Source organism: Cicer arietinum, chromosome 7 (genome assembly GCF_000331145.2).
Source record: "Cicer arietinum cultivar CDC Frontier isolate Library 1 chromosome 7, Cicar.CDCFrontier_v2.0, whole genome shotgun sequence".
Lineage (NCBI taxonomy): Eukaryota > Viridiplantae > Streptophyta > Magnoliopsida > Fabales > Fabaceae > Cicer > Cicer arietinum.
The window spans coordinates 12,819,739-12,841,038 of record NC_021166.2 but is presented as its reverse complement, the minus strand read 5'-3'; the positions used below and the strand labels follow the sequence as shown (position 1 = coordinate 12,841,038).

The following is a 21,300-nucleotide window of genomic DNA, read 5'->3' as shown; positions in this document are numbered from 1 at the left end:
AAGAGTGAGTGAAAGAAAGAAAAAAAAAATAGTTATTTTTTAGTTGTTGGTTAGTTAGATGAAGATTGAAGAAGCAGAGGAGGGAAATGAGTGTGGATCCGAAATTTAGTAGTGTTTGAGAATAAATAACGGTCTTTTATTTCGGGGGAAAGAAAAAAAGTGGGGATGAACGAATTGGGCGGGGTCAACCAACAATGCCTTTACTTTTTTATTTTTAATTAAAATTTGCAAAATGTTGTGTTTCTTTACTTCTTGTAGGCTAGCTCTTGTGAGCCTGAGGGACACGTAATGAATTAGATAAGTTTTTCACTTTTTTGGTTAAAGTTATTGTGTTTTATCTAGATTTCGATTTAATTTATATTCATTTATATAAAAATCATTTTACAATATTTACGGAGTTAATACTGTGTTAGTACATTTTTAATGAGTATAATTACTCATATTCTTAAACTCATTCAATGTTGCGGTCACTTAAACTTATAACATTTCATTTATAGCAATTGATGTATTAATAAATATGATTACATTAATCGTAAGTGGGGAGTTAACTAAAAATTGAGTGCTTCAAACTAGAATATGAACAGCTTCATTTGTTTCCCTTCAAATAAACTCAACATGAGAGTTTAAATAAAAAGAACAAAACACGTATTTATATTCAATCAAAATAGCACCAATCAAATTTCAAAACCAACAGGGCCTAGATTTAACTTATGAACTCACCTAAGCGCCGAAAGCAAACCATAAGCTTCTCCAATATCAAGAGGGCACATATATATGAGACATTCATTCAGTTTTTGCCAAGACAAAATGCATGTTTTCGTCACAAAATATCCACTTTGTTGAGCTGCGTCGAAAAGGATGCATCAATATTACACTTAAATCTTCCTGAAGCAGGCATAGTCCATGTTACAGGGCAGTCTACAGAATTTAGTGGTGTTGTTGGCCGAACAATAGCCTTTGGCCATTGGTTTGTTGCATTCCAGTCCTCTAACAAGTGTGTCACGCGTTCAATTACCTATTGAGATGTCTCTATGATTTGGTTCTAAACCTTGTTATTTCGTTGCTTCCAAATACTCCACACAAGAGTTGCAAACATGGCCGATTGGAATTGTAATCCGCATTTTGTTCGGGCAAGTTGTTTGGATGTGTAAATTTTCTTCCACTTCCCCTTCACACTTGTGTACAGTCAAGGGGACAATCCACCCCTCCCCTCTCTTGCGTAATTGATGTCGTGTTCTTAAGCAATTTCGACAATGACATTATAATAAGTGTGAAGGGAATTGCATCTTCCAGATGAGCTGCCAATTCGCACTCTTTATTAGAGATAATTAAAATTACTTATATGATTAGATGAAAGTTGTTAAGTTAGTCACATTAATAATACTATATAAAAGTGCGTCATACTCTAAATATAAAAATAATTCTTTAAATAATCATTTCAAGTTTTATTTTTCTCTTTATTTATCTCTTTATTGGACTCAACCATAATTCTTTAAAACTCTTAAGTGAGTACATATTGTTATGCTTAACCCGTCAAATCCTAGCATCTTCCTCCACCCCCCTCTGCGCTTTAAATGCTTAGTCAAACATAACTCGGATTGTAACCGATATTGGATAATATTTTGCTTTGAAGAACTTGGAAACAAGATCGTTGGGTCGTGTCAAAAGTCGCCAACCTTGTTTACAGAACATAGCGAAATTATAAGAGGTAAGGTTTTTGAAGCTCATTCCCTTGTCATTCTTGTGAACTAAAAGTCTATCCCACAACAGCCAATTAATGCCTTTTGAGTGTGTCCCACCATGACCCCACCAAAAGAAATTCATCATTTTAAGAAGATGCTCATGATATATGATGGGATAGCTTGAAGAACTAATTTGACAACTACTTCTCAATCTGTTCTAGATAGGTAGAAATGTAAAGTGGATGTTGCTTGAGTATTGGGTTATAAATAAAGATCTAATTAATGAATGTCTTAATAATATTGTTTAAGAATTTTAAATAAAATTATCTCAAAAATAATTCTAAATACAAAATTATTTATTAAAAAGTCGACTGTTTTAATTTTAAATATATACACAATTTTTAATAAAAATTTATTATTTTAATTTTTTAAATAATTTTCTCAGAACACTCGTTAACATTTTTCTAAAAATAATTATAGGCTAATGTTGTGAAGCATATATATATTTCTTGCACCATTGAAAATATGTATAGACAATCATGAAAATTTTATTAAAGATATATGATTCATTTCGTCTCTTATTAAGAAAGATTTAATTACACTTTTAACTCTTCTAATTTTTAAATTGTGTATTTTTTATTTTTTATTTAATTTGAAATGAGTTATTTTGATTCTCTAATTTTCTCCTTTTTCTCATTTCTTAGTTCTTCACTTTAATTTTAAAAAGCTGTGGTGGAGCTTGGTTAGAATATAGAGTAGACATGGTTACACCAAAGTCTCTAACCATCTTTTTAATAAAAATAATCTATAAACTAATTGCAAAAAATACTTAAAAATTTATTACATCTTTCAATGTAAATTTCAATTGTATGTATTTTAAATTTCGTTTAAAAATATAAAATTCAAACCAGTGATCTAATAAACTAAAAAAAAATAAAATCAATGAAATTGATTTTTTTTTTCTTTTCATGTCCGAGTTCAATCTAAATTGAACCACATAAACTCAATATATGTTGTTTTATGTATGATTTTATTTCATTTAAAATCAACCACCAGTATCTGAATAAAATTATTAAGATATATCAATAGTATTATCTTAAATATGTGTTGTATTTAAGTATTTTTTATCCATCTCATATTATTTTTCTTATTGTAGTTTATATATTTTGTTAAAAAAAGTTTACGTAATTACTTTAAAAACATAAAAAAAAAAATTAGTGTGAAAAAAAAAATTAGATTATTAATGTCAATTATGCTATTGATCAATTTGATTTTAATTTTGTAAGAAGAATTATAAAAACTCAATCAAACTAATTATCTTTTTTATTTAGATTTTTTTCTTATCAACCATACGAACCAAAACAATATGTTATATCTATAATTGCGTCTCTTCTAAACTTGTAGAAATTTTAAGTCTAATTTTTCCTTCTTTTGCGGTTGTGTTTGAAAAAAAAATTACGTCTTTATATTACAAATTTACAATTTAATCTTATAATATACTATAAAATATGTATTTAATTTATTAATTAATATTTTAAAAATTCAACCTCTAATTAATTTCAGCTTGGCCACTGAACATGAAAAATTAGAAACTCTTTTCTTCTTCTTATTGGCAAGAGTGAATATTAGAACATTATTATTAGAAAATAATTAATCTATTAGGCTCGCAAGTATATATTTTGCATAATACTAACAAAGAGAGAAAGAAACAAGAAACAAAGGAGAAGAACAACACTCTTAGATGAGAGATCAAGCTATACACGAAGCAGACACACCAAAATCTCAATTCAGAAATTAGCAACAGCAACAACAACAAAAATTAAAACAAAAACACAGAAAAATAAAAAAGAGTAATTTTCACATGTATTCATAATTTCTTTTTTTTTTTACAAAATACTCTCATTTAATTTATAATTGGGAACCGTAAATTTTGTTTTCTCTCTTTTATAATATCAATAATTAGAGTAATTAAAAAATAACACTTACTTTTTATAAATTTATTACCACAACTATTTTTTTTAATATATTTGTAAATTTGATAAGTGAATCTTATTCCACAAAGGAAAGAGGCTATTTCTTATTAATTATAGTTGCATGTTATACTTAGAATTGTCATTTTGACAAACCTCCTAATGATTAGCATCAGTCCTCATGTTGGAAGGGTCAAAAAAATTTATGATTTAAAAAGTAAAAAAAAAAAGACCTCTAAAATTTTGTGGGCTTAGTAGGCCTATAGACCAACTTATTCAAAAAAAATATCAATATTTTAAAAAAAAGCAATAATTTGACAAATTTTTTTTTTTGAGAAATAATTTTTTTCAATTTTTTCACCGATAAATTTTTTTTGATAAAAAATCATTTAAAATTTTTATTCAAGAATTTTTTTTCTCACAAAAATTTTGGAGAAAAAAATATTTTTATTTTATTTTTTTTGAATAAAATAAATTTCAAAAATTTTTCAAAAAAAATGTCAAAATTTACAAAATATTGGAGGCCTATAAGCCTTTTGAGTCTCCTTCCCTAAATCCCATGAAATAATAGGCTAGAACTTTAAAAGAAATTATTTTGATACGGAGGACTTAATAAAAAAAAATTAAAAAACTTTAGAGTTTGGAGCTTTTTTGAAGACTCTAATTACACTTATAACATATATGAATATCAATTATGGAGTCAAATGAAACAACAAAAGGATTGACCATCTCCTACTGGTTATCATTAGGGATGAGAATAGGTTAGGTCGTTCGACAGAGGTCTGTGGCCTGACTTACTTATGGTCTGGCCTATTTAATAAAAATTTTAGGTTCAGACTATTTTTAAAGCCTATTTATTTAAATAGGTCAGGCTCAGGCTTATAAAAAAAACTATTAGGCCTGACAAGCCGACCTATATATATTTAATTATTTATTAATGTTATTTTTTATTATTATATTAATAATATTATTTCCTATTTTAAATTATATAAATGCAATCACTCAATAGTCATTCATATTCGGTAGTTATCCCATATTTGGTAGTCGTTCCATATTCGGTAGCCATTCAATTAGTCAATAACTCAGTAGCCCTTCCATATTTGTTTGAGAGATAATAATAGGTGTGTTTGTTTCAGAAGAAAAAAAATTATATTCTTTGTAACCAAGAATTATGTTTTAGGGTTTAAAGGATATTTGTTTTAGATTTTTTAAAAATTATTTTGTTAGTACATCGATATTGGTATGTTGAGAGCATGAGGTATGAGTAGATCATTTAAATATTTTAATATGAATAAGGCTTTTAAATAAGTTTATAGGTCAGACCAGTCTTTTAAAAATGTCAGGTCAGACCGAAAAAAAGTCTATGATAGGCCGTAGGCCTAAAAAGTTAATCGTATGCCAAACTCAGATTTTTCAAAGTCTGGTTTGGCCTGACCTATTCCCACCTCTAGTTATCATTATTATAGACATTTTAAAAATATATAAATATGTTAATTATTTTTTGATAAATTACGTCAAATTTCACTATCAATTTTGAATGAAAACTTTTCTTATGACTATCGGGGTGTGATATTATTTCAACATAAAAAAGTTGATATGATATTCAAAATCATATAAAAATACACTATTTATAAGTATTTATATGATTGAAGGAGAGAGAATACTAATAGAAAAATAACACAATATCCTAAATTGAAATACAAACAAGACATTCAACATTGTTTCTATGTCTACAATACATATAAATGAATAAATATAAATAAATGTTGAATTAAAATGGTGTAGTTTACATTCACATTTTATGTTATAGATATTCATTTAATGTTTTTAATAGTTAAATTTCGTAAGTGCGCACTGCACATCTTACAAACATATAAAATTGTGATGTACAAAAATTAATTGGTTGTGATTGTGAAAGTGTAATACACATTCAACTTTAATAATTTAATTTAGTGATAAAACAATAAATTTCGAATTTGCATATTACAAATTCAGATCTTGCTACAACATTGAAAGAGATAATAATATCTCTATAAAAAAAAATAGAAACAATTTAGTACCCCTAAAATGAGATGTATGTTTTTGTGAAAGCTCGGCTCCTATTATTGCTGAAGTCCAGTGATCCACATTTTTCTTCCTTGGAAAAGAAGGCTTCTTTAACTTAATTTCATATAATATTTCAGTTATTTAATTTTTTTATTTGGTCTTTATTTAATTTTATTATAAAAATTTAAAATATAAAGAATAAAAATATGACTTATTTAAAGATTTGAGTTATAAATTTGATGAAATTTATATTATATTAAAGAGGATAATTAATTTTTTGAGTTTTGTTTGAAAATTTTAAAGAATTTTTGCAAAAAAATTATAACATTTTAAAATATACAAAATTAAATTATTCACTTAAAATTAAATAAATAAAAAATTAATAAAAATAAATAAATAACTAAAATATTATTTTAAATTAAATTAAAAAATTGTATGAACAATTATACTAAAAATTAATAATAATTTAAAATATATTATGAACACATGAAAAATGAGACCGACACCAATTCCTTGGGTGGGTGGTCCATTTCCTTTCGGAGCCCACAAAGCACTAAAACTAGTTAGAATAAAATCCATAAGAGATTCTCTCTAAATGTTTTTTGTTTTTAAGAAGTCTTTTCCACAATATTCCTCACAAAAAGTCTTTCTCGTAATAATTGTTTCTAAGAGTTTTTTTATAAAAAAACTATTGTTTATAGGTGTTCTTTTATGGATTTTAATAATTGTTTCTTTTTATTGATCAAATAAAATTGTTCTTTTTTTACTTAAAAATTAATGAACTGTATATTCATTCAATAATATTATATTAAATAAATATTTTTTTAAATCAATCAACTGAATTGTATTTATGAAATTTAAATTATTTTTTTCATTTTTAACTAACATTTATTTTGAGGTGATAAATCAATAAAAAGTTGGAGTAAAAAAAGAAAATCCCAAATGATTGCAGGCTAACATGATAGTTTTTGACAAGGCATACTAACATGACATGGATACATTAATAAATAATAAGTGCCATTGTTATGATTACATGCTAGGTATTCAAAATTAAATCGAACATTAAATCAATAAAGGTATCGATTCATTAGACATATGAGCACTTAACAAATATTTTCTTTATCTCCTAATAAATTTTACTTTTATTTATTTTACACATATTAAAAAAATAACTATAAATAAAAAAAATGTTAATTTTATCAAATTATTATTTTTAATTATTTGTATATTTTGTACTATGATAAATACAAAATAAAATTAATATTTTAGAAGTAATGTGCATAGAAAATTAATAATAATTGAATAATTTATTTGTAAAGAAAAATAAAAATTGACATGTTAAATCGGATTTGTAAAGGGGCAGAGTTTACTAGGATTAGAGATGCCATAGTATCCCCAAAATAAAATAATATTTTGATAAGTAAATAGTTGTATATTACCAAAATAATATTTCGAGAAACCCTTTCACTCTCATACCTCCTACCATTTCCTTTATATCGTGCCTCTCTCTCACACACACATACAAACACACTTAAAATGATCTTCCCCTCGTCCTTTCAAACTTTGCATGTGTCTCTCCCTCTACGACTCTTTCTCGCATCTCTCACTGTTTTCTCGAATCTCCCTATGACATGTGCTTGGATGCAATGCCACCTCTCTCTTCTATCCATCAACTTCAATTTCATATTTTTCTCTCTCATTCCCTTCAACCAAACATAAATTTAAAAAAATATATTTTCCTTTTATGAAACAGATAAATCTCTATTATGTTTATCTCTCTCTCTATTTTATTGAACCAAACAAACCCTAAATTTGGGACTTAAATTCCCATCTTACTTTCCTCTTTATTAGAGACTTCTTGGTCCTCAACAACATTGCTTATAGAAAAGTCTTCATATCATAGAAGTTATTAGGTACTTTAATACCTTTCAATTTCATTCCATTTTTGCAAACAATGGAGTTTTGGTTTAGAGGAGGCAAAATTAGAAGAAAACTTCATTCATACATTAAGATTGTGATTGGTTTGAGTGATTTTATAAAGAGATAACTCGATGAAAGAGAAATGGATGAGAAATTAAATGACCACTTCTCTTAATTAGTTGATAGATGAAATAGAAAAGAGAGACAATTTATTCACATGTTTTTATGAAAATATTTAAAAATTAATTTGTTATAATTGTTGTCAATATTAATAACATAATATATTATATGAACTTTTGAAGAGTTTCTAAAAGTTATATAAATTATTTGAAGAAAGACTTCGAGGTATATGATTCAACACATACAAAAAAATTTATGTTTTATCTTTCATGAAAATGAGTGTACCAACCATTTATGAAGATAATATTATATACATTACTCATTTGAAAGAAGGATACATTAAAAGAGATATAACAAAACATATTTCACTGAAGTTCTTTTTTATTCATGATCTATAGAAAAATAGTGATTTAGGTATTCAACAAAATAGTTCATGTAATATTCTTGGATACCTTTTCACAAAGTGATCCTCAAGTAAAAAATTTAGCAACTAGTAAAAAATATTACTCTTTATTATTGTTTGATTGAAAGAAAAAAATAAATATATTCTAAAATTTTCAAAAAAGAAAATATTGTATTTCTTTTTTAATTAAAAAACCTTTTTTTAATAATATTTTTTTTAATAAAATGTTAATGAGACATTTCAACGATAAACACTGAATATAGAATATTATAAATATAGTTTCTGGTTGATGTTCATTCTTTCATCTTCTGACATTTTTCTAACTCCTATTAACGAGTGAATCTAATAATTGTTAGTGGTCGATAATGTAATTATTCATTTATTTATTTATTTTGATAAAATCATTCCCTTTAGTCTTATAAATAAATATTGTATTGTAATAAATAAACGTCTGTGAAGAAAATAATACAAAAGCTCGTATCTTTTCAATTATAGATCTTCCTCTTTTTAATTCATTCTATAACACTAACCTTATTGTTAAGAGCATTATATGTTTCGTGTGGCTAACCAGAATCACAAGACAAAAAAACACAGTCATCGTGTTTTTCTCTCATATTTATTAATCGGCCACTTCTTTTATAGCATCTATCAATGACGAATCAAATTCGCACAAATCATACTAAAAATATTTAATACCATATATAAAATGTTAGCCATAACAGAAAACGGTTACAAAACAACCTGCGCTCACCATTTCCTTCAAACTCATAAGTGAATCTAAAATTTGCCGCCTAATTTAACTTTCCCCGCCGTAAATGACCACCGCGAAATCACTTCCACCGCCATGTTGCACCGGGATGTTCCGCAACTTCGAATGCCGACGATTAACGACGTCACACTCGTCGCCCCCGGAGAAGCTAGGGTTTTCTATGCTCTGCAGAATCAATGCCGCTAGGTCGTGCCACAGTCGCAGAAACCTGATACTCCTCTACGACCGTTCGAGATCGAATTTTCTGAAACCGATTAAGGCTAAGAAGGATTCTGAATCGTCTTGTACGGATAACGGTGCTGCGTTTTCTGGTACTATTTTTTTTAATTATTTCTTTTCAGATTCTTTTTATTTCGTAGGATTAAAAAGCTGTCTAGATCTGGAATCTGGAATCTCCAATGCCTTTTGTGAAATTATCCGTTCGCTCTTTATTTGTATTTGTATTTTTTTTTCTTCTTATATTGTATTGTATGCATTACTATTCGTCTTTACATGTTTAAAGTATTCATTAGGTAATTTCAACGAGCTTCATTATACCGTAGAAAGACCGTGTATACTTCAGAAAAATCTAGAACATTTTTATTATTTTATTAATTAAATAAATGCCATTTGTTTAAGTTCTGAGATATAATAATTATTAGAAAGAAAAACAGAGGAGATAGAGATTCCGGTTGAAGCATATAAAATATGTACAGCTAAGCTACGTGGGTCACACAATTGAGTGGCGTGTAGCTAGCAAGTACCTACAGCAAGTTATGTCATTTATGCTGTGCCAATTGGCCAAACAGTTAAATTAAAATGGATGCATCTGTTCGCAGATTGAAAGAACAGGTTCTCAATTAGTTCTCAGAAGTTGTTAATAAGAGCTACCGAGGTGATTTTTCAGGTAAGTGTCATAAATCATAATCACCAATAATTGGACGAGTGATTAGTGTTGTGTAGTTGTTTCTATTTTGCTGCTTATCTTTTTTTGTGTCCTTCATTATTGTCCTCATCTTTTAAGATAAGGTTTGAGTGTTCTGAGTCATCTGATGGTTATTTATAAAGCAAAAACGATTTCTTTATGAAATTCCTGCTTCAGTGTGACTGGATATCTCGTTGACTTCATTAAATTGTAGAGTAAGCAAATGAATTTTGATACATACTTACGGACAGTTGACTTTTTTTGGGGCGCATTTGATGCTTAGTTTAGAAGCTATGCATTGAGCATACGATTATGATTGATAGAATTCAAATTGTTAACCAGTTTGTCATCTAACTAGGTATTCAACTCCGCCAGATGTCAAACGTTGGGAACTCAACAAACATTTTGTGGCATGAATGTCCTATTCAAAAACGCGATAGACAGCAGCTTCTTCAGCAAAAAGGCTGTGTTATATGGCTAACTGGCCTCAGTGGTTCAGGTTTGTAATTCTTTAGATAGTTACCGTCGACGGATTTCTGCTTTAGTCTGTGAAATCAAGCAAAAATAAAGCACAATTGTGTGCAAGAATAGGATTTTGATGGTGATTTTGTTTCGAGATCTCTCTGGCTTTTCAGGACTTCTTGTTATGCAGTATTACATTCTATGTATGGGCAGATACAGTGAGCATTTGTTTTTAACTGAACTTGACATACATACATGTGAAACTGGACAAAATAGTCTATGGTCAAGAGTTAGGATATAGATCTATAATAGACACTTTCATCACAGAAGAACACATACTTCTACTCTTTTTCCATCACATGAATAATTGTATCCCCTTATAGAGTTTGTATCGGCACTTGAAACATCCCATGGCAAGTTATGCTGTTGAAACTTGAAATCACCATTATTCAAATTACTGATTTTTGGTTGTTTACTGTCACTTAGTCTTGCTATAAGCAGCTGTTTTTAATCTTGCTCTTGGTAATATTGTATCACAATAAAAATCCATTGAAGTTAAAAAGAATAAGCGATACCTTGAAATTGTTTAATTTTAGCATATGGCGGAAACAGTTCTACTTATCAAACATAATTCTACAGATGAAGGAAATAAAAGCTTATGTGTTTGGTTTATTGAGATGTCAGGCTATACCATTACTCTTCATTCTTGTAGATACGCTACAACAACCCCCAGTCTCTCTGTCTATGCGCACTCTTGCGTTATGCACTCACTAGCCATTATTGATTTCAGGAAAAAGCACTCTTGCATGTGCTTTGAGTCAAAGCTTGCACTCCAGAGGAAAACTATCTTACATCCTTGATGGCGACAATATTCGGCATGGTCTAAACCGTGATCTTAGTTTTAGAGCAGAAGATCGTTCAGAAAACATAAGAAGGATTGGTGAGGTTCTTGCCTTCATAAATTCCTTTCCATATATGTTCCAGTTATATTGTATTATTTTAACAACAGTCAGGCATCATGTTTTTGAATTTTTCAGGTGAGGTGGCAAAACTTTTTGCAGATGCTGGTGTTATTTGCATCACTAGTTTGATATCACCCTATCAAAAGGATAGAGATGCTTGCAGGGCTCTACTGCCAGAAGGGGATTTCATTGAGGTATATTCTAGTTATTGTGGTGATTAAAATAATGCAGGTAGTTCGGCATTTGTTATGAAGGTACTGTACAATTATAAAACAAGAAAATATTCTTCATAGCAAATACAATGCTCACATGTTGCAGGTTTTCATAGACGTGCCTCTACATGTGTGTGAAGCTAGGGACCCAAAGGGACTCTACAAGCTTGCTCGAGCAGGAAAGATCAAAGGTATCGTAGGAAAACTTTTCATCTTGGTGTATTGCTGCTTGTAATCTAATTTGGCATCATATGTGGTGTGCCCATGGGGTGCTAAAATTTCGCCCTGCTGTATTTGTTATTTTACTATATTAGCATCAAGAGTTCAGAATACCATGCTTAATTTTTCTTCTTTCTAATCAACATTGTGGAGTATCAATTCTCCTATTGGGGTTTAATTATGTATTTGTATGCTGCAGGTTTCACTGGTATAGATGATCCATATGAACCACCTTGTGGCTGTGAGGTGTGTATTTGTATTGTTCCTCTTAGTAATGTTAAAGAGGAAGAGAATGGAAATGGAAAATATTTCTTGCACTAAATTTTTTCATTCTATTTTTACATGGTTAATGGTGCCTCAATTATTGGCGGGCAAGGTATATATTAAACAACAAAAAACCTGTTACTGATAAGCTAGTAATACTTTCACAAGTTATAAGTCCATTAATTAATCTATACAGCTTGTTAACCAATAATTGAGTCATTAACTGTTTTAAAAATGGTTGACAACTTTAGTGAGTCAAGAATAATACCATATAGAAAATAAATCACTTGCTGACTTATAACTGAAATATTTAAATTCTGTTTGCTTCTATCCAAAACTTTGAAGGGAAAACTGTTGCCTTCTGGACAAAGGAAGAGTAGCTTCTTTTATTTAATTCTTAATTTAATTTCCTTTCTTCTGTTTCTCTGATCTTAAATGGATGGGACATAGGCTTACTGTATAAAGTATAAACCACTAGTCATGGTTACCCAGCCTCACGCTTTTCCTTTGAAACTTCTACTGAACTTTCCCCTCTGTGATTCCTAATTCAAATAACTTTTCCCATGTAATTGGTTCCAATTTTAATTTTCATTTCAAAAGACTACCTTTATCTTGCAGATAGTATTACAACAGAAAGGAGGTGACTGTAAGTCTCCTAAAGATATGGCAGAATTAGTGGTATCCTATTTGGAGAAGATTGGACACCTACAGGCCTGACTTGGCTTTAGAGGCCTTTCTTTTTTGTTTACTTTAATGGGGTTTTAATTTTAAAGGGGTCTTTCTTGTAGCCTGTAGTTATATTGTGTGTATTAGATTTTGGAACATAAAAAATTGCTCCTTCCAGCTGCAAGGAAATCATCGTTTCCTGCACATAGATCTGCTTCAGGACTAAATCAATAAAGTGGAGCCATGAGGAAGGAGTTAGGAGTTGGTGCTGATTGGTACAAGCACGTAGAGAGAAATGATTTAGTGTATGTGATTTGTATGTTTAGACAATATTGGTTGTTTTGTAATGTATAGTGCCCTGTAATAGCAAATAGGGAGTTCTTATCCTTAATGTTTCTCCGTGGTAATGTAAATGGATTTAGATTATATTGAGAGATACATGATATGACCCAATAAATTATTATTGAAAATCAACTAGCTTTTGTTGACTTTTACAATCAAGCAATTGTTTGGTCAGAAAGCCGCATAAAGCCACACCTTTGAACTTACAAGAGAACAAGGAATCATATTTGGGAAAATTGTCTATCTATTAATTCAAAATCCATATAGTGGATGGGAAGCTACTTATTAACAGAAGATGTATTGTTCGTGGAGGAGATCCTGAGTTTGGGGTGCTTTTAAAATGGTGAACAGAGGAGTACTTATGATATGGTAAGCCTTACTCCTTTATTGGTTCTTGTTTAGTGGTATTGAAACTTGAACAACAGAGTAAGGCTGTCTGAAAATGCATAATTAATAGTGATGAAATCAAGAGGTGAAAAGAAAAAAAAAATTAGGATAATATCAACAGAGCTGTCTCATAAGTACAGCCAATGACATTTAATATGTTAGACCGTGAGTTTGAAGTGGGAATACCCCTCTCTCCAGTGTGAGATTAACCACCAGACTCTTTAGAACCAAAAACATACATCAATAAAAGGGCGGGATTGAATAAGTCAAATTTTTCTTTAAAGCCTTACCTATGGTGAACACTTATTCTTGCCGAGGAAGGGTGCGAGTCATCGACGTAAATAAAGTTTTAGCTTACTAACATCATGGGCAATACAATGTACATAAACCTTATAAATAATAAAAATTTGCTAAATGATTAAGAAAAGAAACATATAGTTCTGAGAGTAGTTACATTGCATTACATCAGAAAGAGGCAAATACCATATCACCTCCTCGTCTTTGTATATGATTATGAATGGACAAGAAACAGAGCACAAATGTCACGGTTATGGAGACCGCAGCAGAGGTAACAACATCAAAAGTGTAAGACCATCGCCTTTCTTGAAGACCCCAAAGCGTTTTAACAAAGTGACTAACACCATCCACCACCATTGCTAGCACGTGTGTCATCATCATTCATCAAAACAAATGTGTATCCGTTGAGTATTATTATTGTGATGACAGTGAGGAAGGTAGGTACTAAGGTATAATAAGGGGAATTGATTCTGGGTCGTGCTTTCGGAGTTGGCAGCAGATAAAGAAACCGTTGTTTCCGCGATGTTTCCTTATTTTATCTTTATTTAATTCAATTAACGTCGAGTAGTTGTAACTCGGGTAAAGTGGTGACAGTGGCAGTTATTATCCGTTATTTAATGTACGTGACTACATGTGTCTAGCAGCTTTAGGGATATGTTTGCTGGAAAAACCAAAGCATAAAAGTTTCGTATATATAATTTGTTTTAAATTTTAGGAAAAATTGATTAAAAAATTAACTCCAAGTAAAATTAATTAGTACTTGAAAATGATATCGTAAAGATTCATTTAAACGAAACAACTTGTTTTAAAGAGATATTACAATTTCGATGCAAAGTTATGTTACACCGTTAAATTTGTAAATTGTGATTGATGGATATAAATAAGCACCAATTGTTTTTTGTAAACATTAATTATTTGTTTTAGTTTCAATGAATAAAGTAAAACTGTTTTTAAAGGTAAACTAACTTATTCGTGGGTTATTGCTTTATCCTTCCTTTACCGTGTTAGTGTAGTATATTTCGTTTGAGTCTGGAAATTGGCTTTGATCGCTTATCTTCCGGTCTCTTTTTCAGCAGAAAAAAAAAAAAATTACTTTAGGGAGTTGAATCTGGTGCAGCTACAAATCTCAATCATTCACAATAATTAACATCGTGCAATCATTGATCAAGATCAAACTCTCATAAGTACTAAATTATGTATTAAAGAGTTAAAAAAATAATCAAATTTAAAGAACTAATAAAGGTTTACCATGTCATAAATATTGAAAAATAACTACTAGAAATTTTAAACTTTCGGTGGAAATCTCGAAAATTTCATTTATTCTTGAAAATTTCAGTCCAGTTTTTGTTTTTAATTTTTTTTTACATTTATTTTATATTTAATTTTTTTCAGTGAGAATCAGATGAGCGAAAAATACCGTTGAATATTTTCGAATTCAACCTCCTACACAATCTAATAAGATAGTTGTCGTTGAGAAAAAGAGAAAGAGGAACGAAGAGATTCAACCACAGCAAATAATGATAACAGCTACTCAATTTTGTTGATCTCTCTTGCCCGTGATATGACAGCTTCTCGTGACTCAAAATTTTAATTGGTTATGAATTCTTCAGTCAAATCTATACACAACAATATTTTCTCCTTCCCTACTTCAATTTTTTATTTTAATCCAAAAAAAAATTATAAAAAAATCCAACAAAAAAGTAATACTACGTATTGAAAATTTCAAAATTTAAAATTTCTGTTATAGTAAAATTAACTAACAAAAATTTCAAAGCACAAATTTTTGTTAGAGTAAAATTAATTACCAGAAATTTCAATACACAAAATTTTCAATAATTATAAAAGTTGTACCAGATATTTTGAGAAAAAAAAAAGATTATTTATCAGAAATTTTGGTGAGAGAGTGAAATTTTGAAGTAATTTTTTTTACTATTAATTTAATAAAAATTAAAGAAACAAATTTAAAATTTTAATATTTTAGAGTATAAGTTCAATTGAGGGTACAAAATCTAAATTTCTATAAAATGACATGTACCCGGCCCATACATTGTCTGGGTTAGATAAGAGAATTGTACCGTGCACCCCCAATTGTACCTCTCACCCCTCCATTTTTCTCTAAAGACCATTTTACACTTTTTATTTTGTATAAAATCATAAAAAAAATTACCACTCTATTTCTCACCCCCACTTTCGAAAATTACAAACTTTCGAAATAATAAAAAGTTAGTTTTTTGATATTTTTGAAAGTTTTGTTAAATTTGAAACTTTCGAAACTTTAGATAAATTTAAAAGTTTCGAAGTGTGATTTTCCAGAAAACATCAAAACTTTTGAAAGTTTTGATGAATTTGAAACTTTCGAAACGTAATGCTCGAAACTTTCAAATTTTCGAAGTAATTCAATTTCAAAAATTTTAATAAATTCAAAAGTTTCAATTTATTTTAAAAAGTACATGTTGTCTGTTATAATTAAAAAAATTATAATATTATTATTAATTAAATTTATTACTAATTTTAAAATTAGGTATAAAATTTATTACTATTTATTACTATTAATTTTTACTAAAAAAAATTACACTTCGGAATCAACTTTTGTATTGTTCCCAAACTTTCGAAGTTTGTTCGAAATAATTTCGGAACTTTCCATGAATACCAAAGTTTCAAAATCGAAAAATTTTATGTTTCTAAAAATTTACATTTCGAAACTTTCAGATTGTAAGAAAGTTTCGAAGGTTTTTGCATTTCAAAAGTTTTGTGTTCATGGAAACTTTCGAAAGTTTCAAAATTTTCAGAAAAAATGAACTTCGAAAGTTTCATGTTCATGAAAACTTTCGAAGATTTGAAAAATTAATGTTTCGAAAATTTCAAAGTTTCGAAATTTATCTTACTTTTGAATTTCGAAGGTTTCAAAGGTTCGAATGTTTGCAAATATGTGATTCAGACAATTCAAACTTTCGAAGAAAATGAGTGAAAAAAAGAAAGAATTTTTTTTTTAGGTTTTTACTAATAATTTTAGGAGCAATATGGTATTTTCTAAGAGAATGGGGGTAGGATGTACAGGTGGGGGTGCACAGTACAAAGTGTACGGTACAAAACTAGTTAAATAAAAGCATAATGGGCCAAAAGATGGGCAGGCCGATTAGCATTCCGTTTCACAAAATTGCATCTTCTATAGCTAAAAAACTCTAATTCCCTATCAATATTTTGAGCGATTCCTCCTGCGAGGAAATGAGCGAGATTGAATAACCTTCAGACGTTGTTACATCTCCAAAACTTCCAACTCGACCTTCATCATTTCGAACAACTGCTCTAAGCCAAGCCCCCAAGTTCCACAATCGGTAAAGGTAGCATCACTATTTACCTTTACTCAACCTTTTGGTAGTCTTTTCCATTTTGCTTTTTAACGAAGACTAAAGAAAAAAATTTATCATAGGTATGTAATATGATAAAAAAAATATCAATTGCGTTTACTTCACATTTGCTCTTGTCAATCTCATCTAAACGTTCAACTTCATTACCTAAATTACCCCTCATCCATCTCATTTAATAGCATACAAAAGTAACATTAATTATGAAGGGCATTTTGTTATACTATCATTAAATAGTATGAAAAGAATCAATTTCCCTTACATTTTGTTATTATAATTTAGATGTGTCAAATTTTGCTTATATTTTTTACTGATGGAGTATTTACATATTCAGAAATTTGAATTTGTAAAAACTATTACAGCAAAACAATTATAAAAATAAAAAATTATTATTACAAACTAAATAATAATTTATAACAATATTGTTTTGGGGTAGAACAAGTTCCACTAACAAATCAACAAGTTTGATCATCAAGATACACATAAACTAGCATTGAAGTTAAGACTATGATAATCCTGAATGTTTGTGTTTGATTTTGACCTGCATCTCCTTGGCCATGGACGGTAGCCACCTCTCTCCCCTAATCTTTTTCAATTTCTCAACTCTTTCCTCCTCTCTCTTGGCTGCAGCTTTTGCTGCTGCTTCTTTAGCTTCTAGTCTACCCAATGACTTCTTGTATGCATCATTTGCTGCGGCAATTAAATCTTTTCCATCAACAGCAATAGATCGAATCCGTCTTCTAAACTGTTTTGAGGTTGCAAACAGTCATCAAGTGAATAACAAACAAAATATACGATAATTAAACAACATGGAGAGACATCTATTGATTAACAATATACACCTTCTTTGATTTCTCATCAATATCTTCTCCAGGAAGTATTTTAGGTCGTTTCCTTGGAGGTTGGGGTTCATCTGCAGCCATGTGGATGTAAGTATAAGCAACACATGCAATGCAAGTCGGTGATATAGAAAAGATAGATCACAAAGTTGATAATTTTTCAACACCTTACACTATATATTATTTAACTTCAAGAAAAATTTATTTTGAATTTCCATCGAACTCATAATGTAAAATTAAAAATCAGTCAGGAAATCTGGCCTAGACAGCAAGATGTTGCATTGAAATTAGTATATGTTTGGTATGACGTAGGTATTGTTTTCTCCTGTTCAAAGAAACTTTCAACAGTCATACTTTTCACAGTGATATTTCAAAGCTCCAAATTGGTGATTTGGTTGACTGTGCATTGATACATAAATCCACCACGGAAACAAAGATTGCCTTTAGGTGGTTGAGTTTAGTTCCTTAAAAACCCATTTTAAGAACATATCACAACCAGTTGTTTAACAGAAGAGTTTCTCAACATTAATCTATTTTATAAAATTTAGATCATCTCAAATCAATTTTACAAACACACGACAAAGTAATAACCAGGACCATTATTCAGGTTCAGTTGGCGAATCAGCAGTGTTTTGCCAGACAAAAGAGCCCCGTAAGTTACAGCAGAGGGCCCCAGGGCATGCTTCTCTATAGTGACTTATGCACAATGATAACCTCTTAGTTGTTAACTAACATGTAGTACCACATTGCAATAAAGGATAAAACATAAAACAATGTTAAAATGTAAAATAAGTATCATCTTCTGAATTCTGATGACAACTATCAAACAAAAGATTGCAGAGTGTATAAAGAGGTGCATGGCATGCTGATCTGGGCTCCACTTCTTAACAATTGTGGCACAGACTATTCTGAAAAAAGAAAGAAAAAAAAAAAAGCATTGCTGCTTTTGCTTACAGCACCATCATCGGCTTTTACCCAATGCAGCTTTTTTGTTTCTTCATATTTCAGATAAATTTTATATGCATGTCTGCCAACAGCACCACAATATGAAGTCAACTTGAAAAAGCAAAATAGGAACCACCAAAACCATCCAAAATTTAAATTCAACCTTTTATTGGTATAGCAAAGAATTACAACTGATATTAACAATGTACTGCACAAAGCTCATTTACTTACCTACATGATCACAGATTATTCCTGGTTGAGAATGTTTAAACAAGCGAATACCGCAATCATTGATATTAGAATCCTCATCTAGGACAGGGATGGGTTCTTTCACTATCTCTATTGCATTTTCCAATATGTCATTCAGAACCTTTTGTGCCTGCCAAGAAACATACACAACATAAATCATCAAAGTTCTAAGAACAAGAGTACACCACCACATTATACACACTAATCAGAGTTACATAGAAAAAATCCAAACCAAAATTGAAATGATTATCAAAATTTTGGAACATAATAATAAATAAAAAATTACATATGCTACACATTCAGAATTTGAACAACACCAAAAACCTAATTATAATTCCACTAACAGAAAAATGTAAACTTAGTAATCAAAATTGTATTTTGTGTTGTGGGCATAGATAATCTCAGCAAATGCAAAAAATCGTAATTTTTTGGCAAAATAAAAAAGAAACGGATCTTAATTAGAGTAATTTCAAATTCACATAAAAATGAGAAATTTAGAAGGGGACCTTTATTTGGTAGTGCTTAATCTTTTGGATTTTAGGGTTTCGGCTTTGATTGTTCTCATTGAGCTTCTTGGGGTCACTGTTTTTGACGGCGGAAAATCCATCCATGAAGGAAGAAACATAGGAAGAAGTTCCTGCGACGGAATCGATGGCTGCTCTCCATGCTGCGTTACCGTCTTCTTCGCCGCTGCTGCTGCAGTAGCCATTGCTGGGTTCTGCTTCTGCCATTGTTCACTCTTTCAGGTTTCGTTTCAAGACACCATTGCTTCGGTGCTCAAAGATAGCACAGAGAATTGGGCTTTTATTGGGCTGATGCTCATTTTAGGCCCAGTTTGTAAAATATTGGCAGTTTAATGGATTGGTTTAATCTGAGAATAAATATGATATTTTATCCGGTAAAAATAATTGAACTGTGAACCCTTATTTTTTCCGGTAAAAAATAAATGTTATAATAATAAAGAAAATGAGAGTAATATAATATTTCATTAAAATTTACTAAAAAATAAAATTTATTTCTAGACCAAAACCATATTTGACAATCAAAATCAACGATAAAATTGATTTTTAAATTTAGTTTAAATTATATAGACTTTCATTAATATTTTTTATTTATTTTTATTAATATTTAAATTTAAAGTTGAAGTTATACTTCGTTCTTTTAAAAAAAATTATTTTTTTATTCATTGGATTTGAATTACTAAATAAATCAAAGTGTTTACCAATTTAAATTGAAACGAATCTAGACTAAAAGATAAATTTAAAAAATAAATTTATGACAAAACTAAATCAAGTTTCAAACGACTCAAATATAACAATAAAAAAAATACATAAGCAGATGATGGTAACTCTAAAAAAAAAATAACAAAATGTAATTTTTGCTGTATGAAAGACATAATAGAAATAACATAAAAAGTTAATGTTTAAGTTTTCATGTTTAATGCGAAGTGAGAAATTTTAATTAGGTAGTACTTATCTACTTTTTCTTTAGAAAATCATAGTTAAAATTTGTAAATTAATTAGAGTTGGATTTTGATGTTTAAGAAATTAAACGATGGTGCATGTGACCAATAATTTAATAATTATATATATAAATAAGTCGATAAATGACAATAACAACTTTATTAAAAAAAAACAAAAACAAAAATAAAAACAAAAACAAAAACAAAAAAAACAAAATGTGAATGCCCTCCACGACTTTGCTTCAAATAAAAAGGACAATTTTTTGAAATGTATGTTGGTTTAATAATTAAATTAAATTTATATGTATTATTAGTGTAAAGAGTTTTTATATTATCAATAATTTTTACATCGTCATTCAATCACAACTCCTACTTAATCATTAGAGATATTTGAATTTTACAAAAATTATCTATAAAGTCATACTCATGAATAACTATGATTTGTCGCTATTGTACATTCTTTTACATCCTCACTGAATAACAATTAACCTTTTAGAAATTTAGTAAAAAATTTATAGAGTAAACTATCAAATTGCTTCCTAAAACTATAGTGGTCGGACATTTTTCCTTTGCATTTTAGAAATAGACAAATAGAACTCAGAAATTGAGCGACATCGAAAAATATAGTCTCTAGTTAATTTACTTTGTTGACGAGATTGATGTGGACGTTAATCGCTTACATGGCGGACCTATCGACTAAACAACTAATTGTCACGTAAGAGAGAGACTTTAACTAGATTGTAGAAACACGTGATCTAACTTGTCTGATTTAAAAACAAAATTGAAACTCAATTTTTTTTTAAAACTGAAACTTT

At 29.3% G+C, this 21,300-nt stretch overlaps 2 protein-coding genes across 3 annotated transcripts; one reads left to right on the top strand and one right to left on the bottom strand.

The window, feature by feature from the left end:
- The first annotated feature begins 8,650 nt into the window (after window positions 1-8,650).
- LOC101506675 (adenylyl-sulfate kinase 3) lies at window positions 8,651-13,073 on the top strand. 2 transcript variants are annotated; one of them, XM_073370982.1, is made up of 7 exons: window positions 8,651-9,221; window positions 10,173-10,313; window positions 11,067-11,221; window positions 11,319-11,432; window positions 11,557-11,641; window positions 11,869-11,915; window positions 12,534-13,073. In XM_073370982.1, exons 1-7 carry the CDS (start codon window positions 8,957-8,959, stop codon window positions 12,648-12,650), a joined length of 924 nt encoding a protein of 307 aa, XP_073227083.1. In that variant the 5' UTR covers window positions 8,651-8,956; the 3' UTR covers window positions 12,651-13,073. The 2 variants fall into 2 exon arrangements, with proteins under 2 accessions (XP_073227083.1, XP_073227084.1); XM_073370983.1 differs by having other exon boundaries at window positions 8,664-9,221; window positions 12,552-13,073.
- Window positions 13,074-17,360: 4,287 nt separating this feature from the next.
- Window positions 17,361-19,819, bottom strand: LOC101506354 (uncharacterized). The gene is made up of 4 exons (XM_004509008.4): window positions 19,530-19,819; window positions 19,006-19,153; window positions 17,833-17,903; window positions 17,361-17,735 (listed from the first exon to the last, which is right to left on the bottom strand). Exons 1-4 carry the CDS (start codon window positions 19,752-19,754, stop codon window positions 17,496-17,498), a joined length of 684 nt encoding a protein of 227 aa, XP_004509065.1. The 5' UTR covers window positions 19,755-19,819; the 3' UTR covers window positions 17,361-17,495.
- Window positions 19,820-21,300: the final 1,481 nt, after the last annotated feature.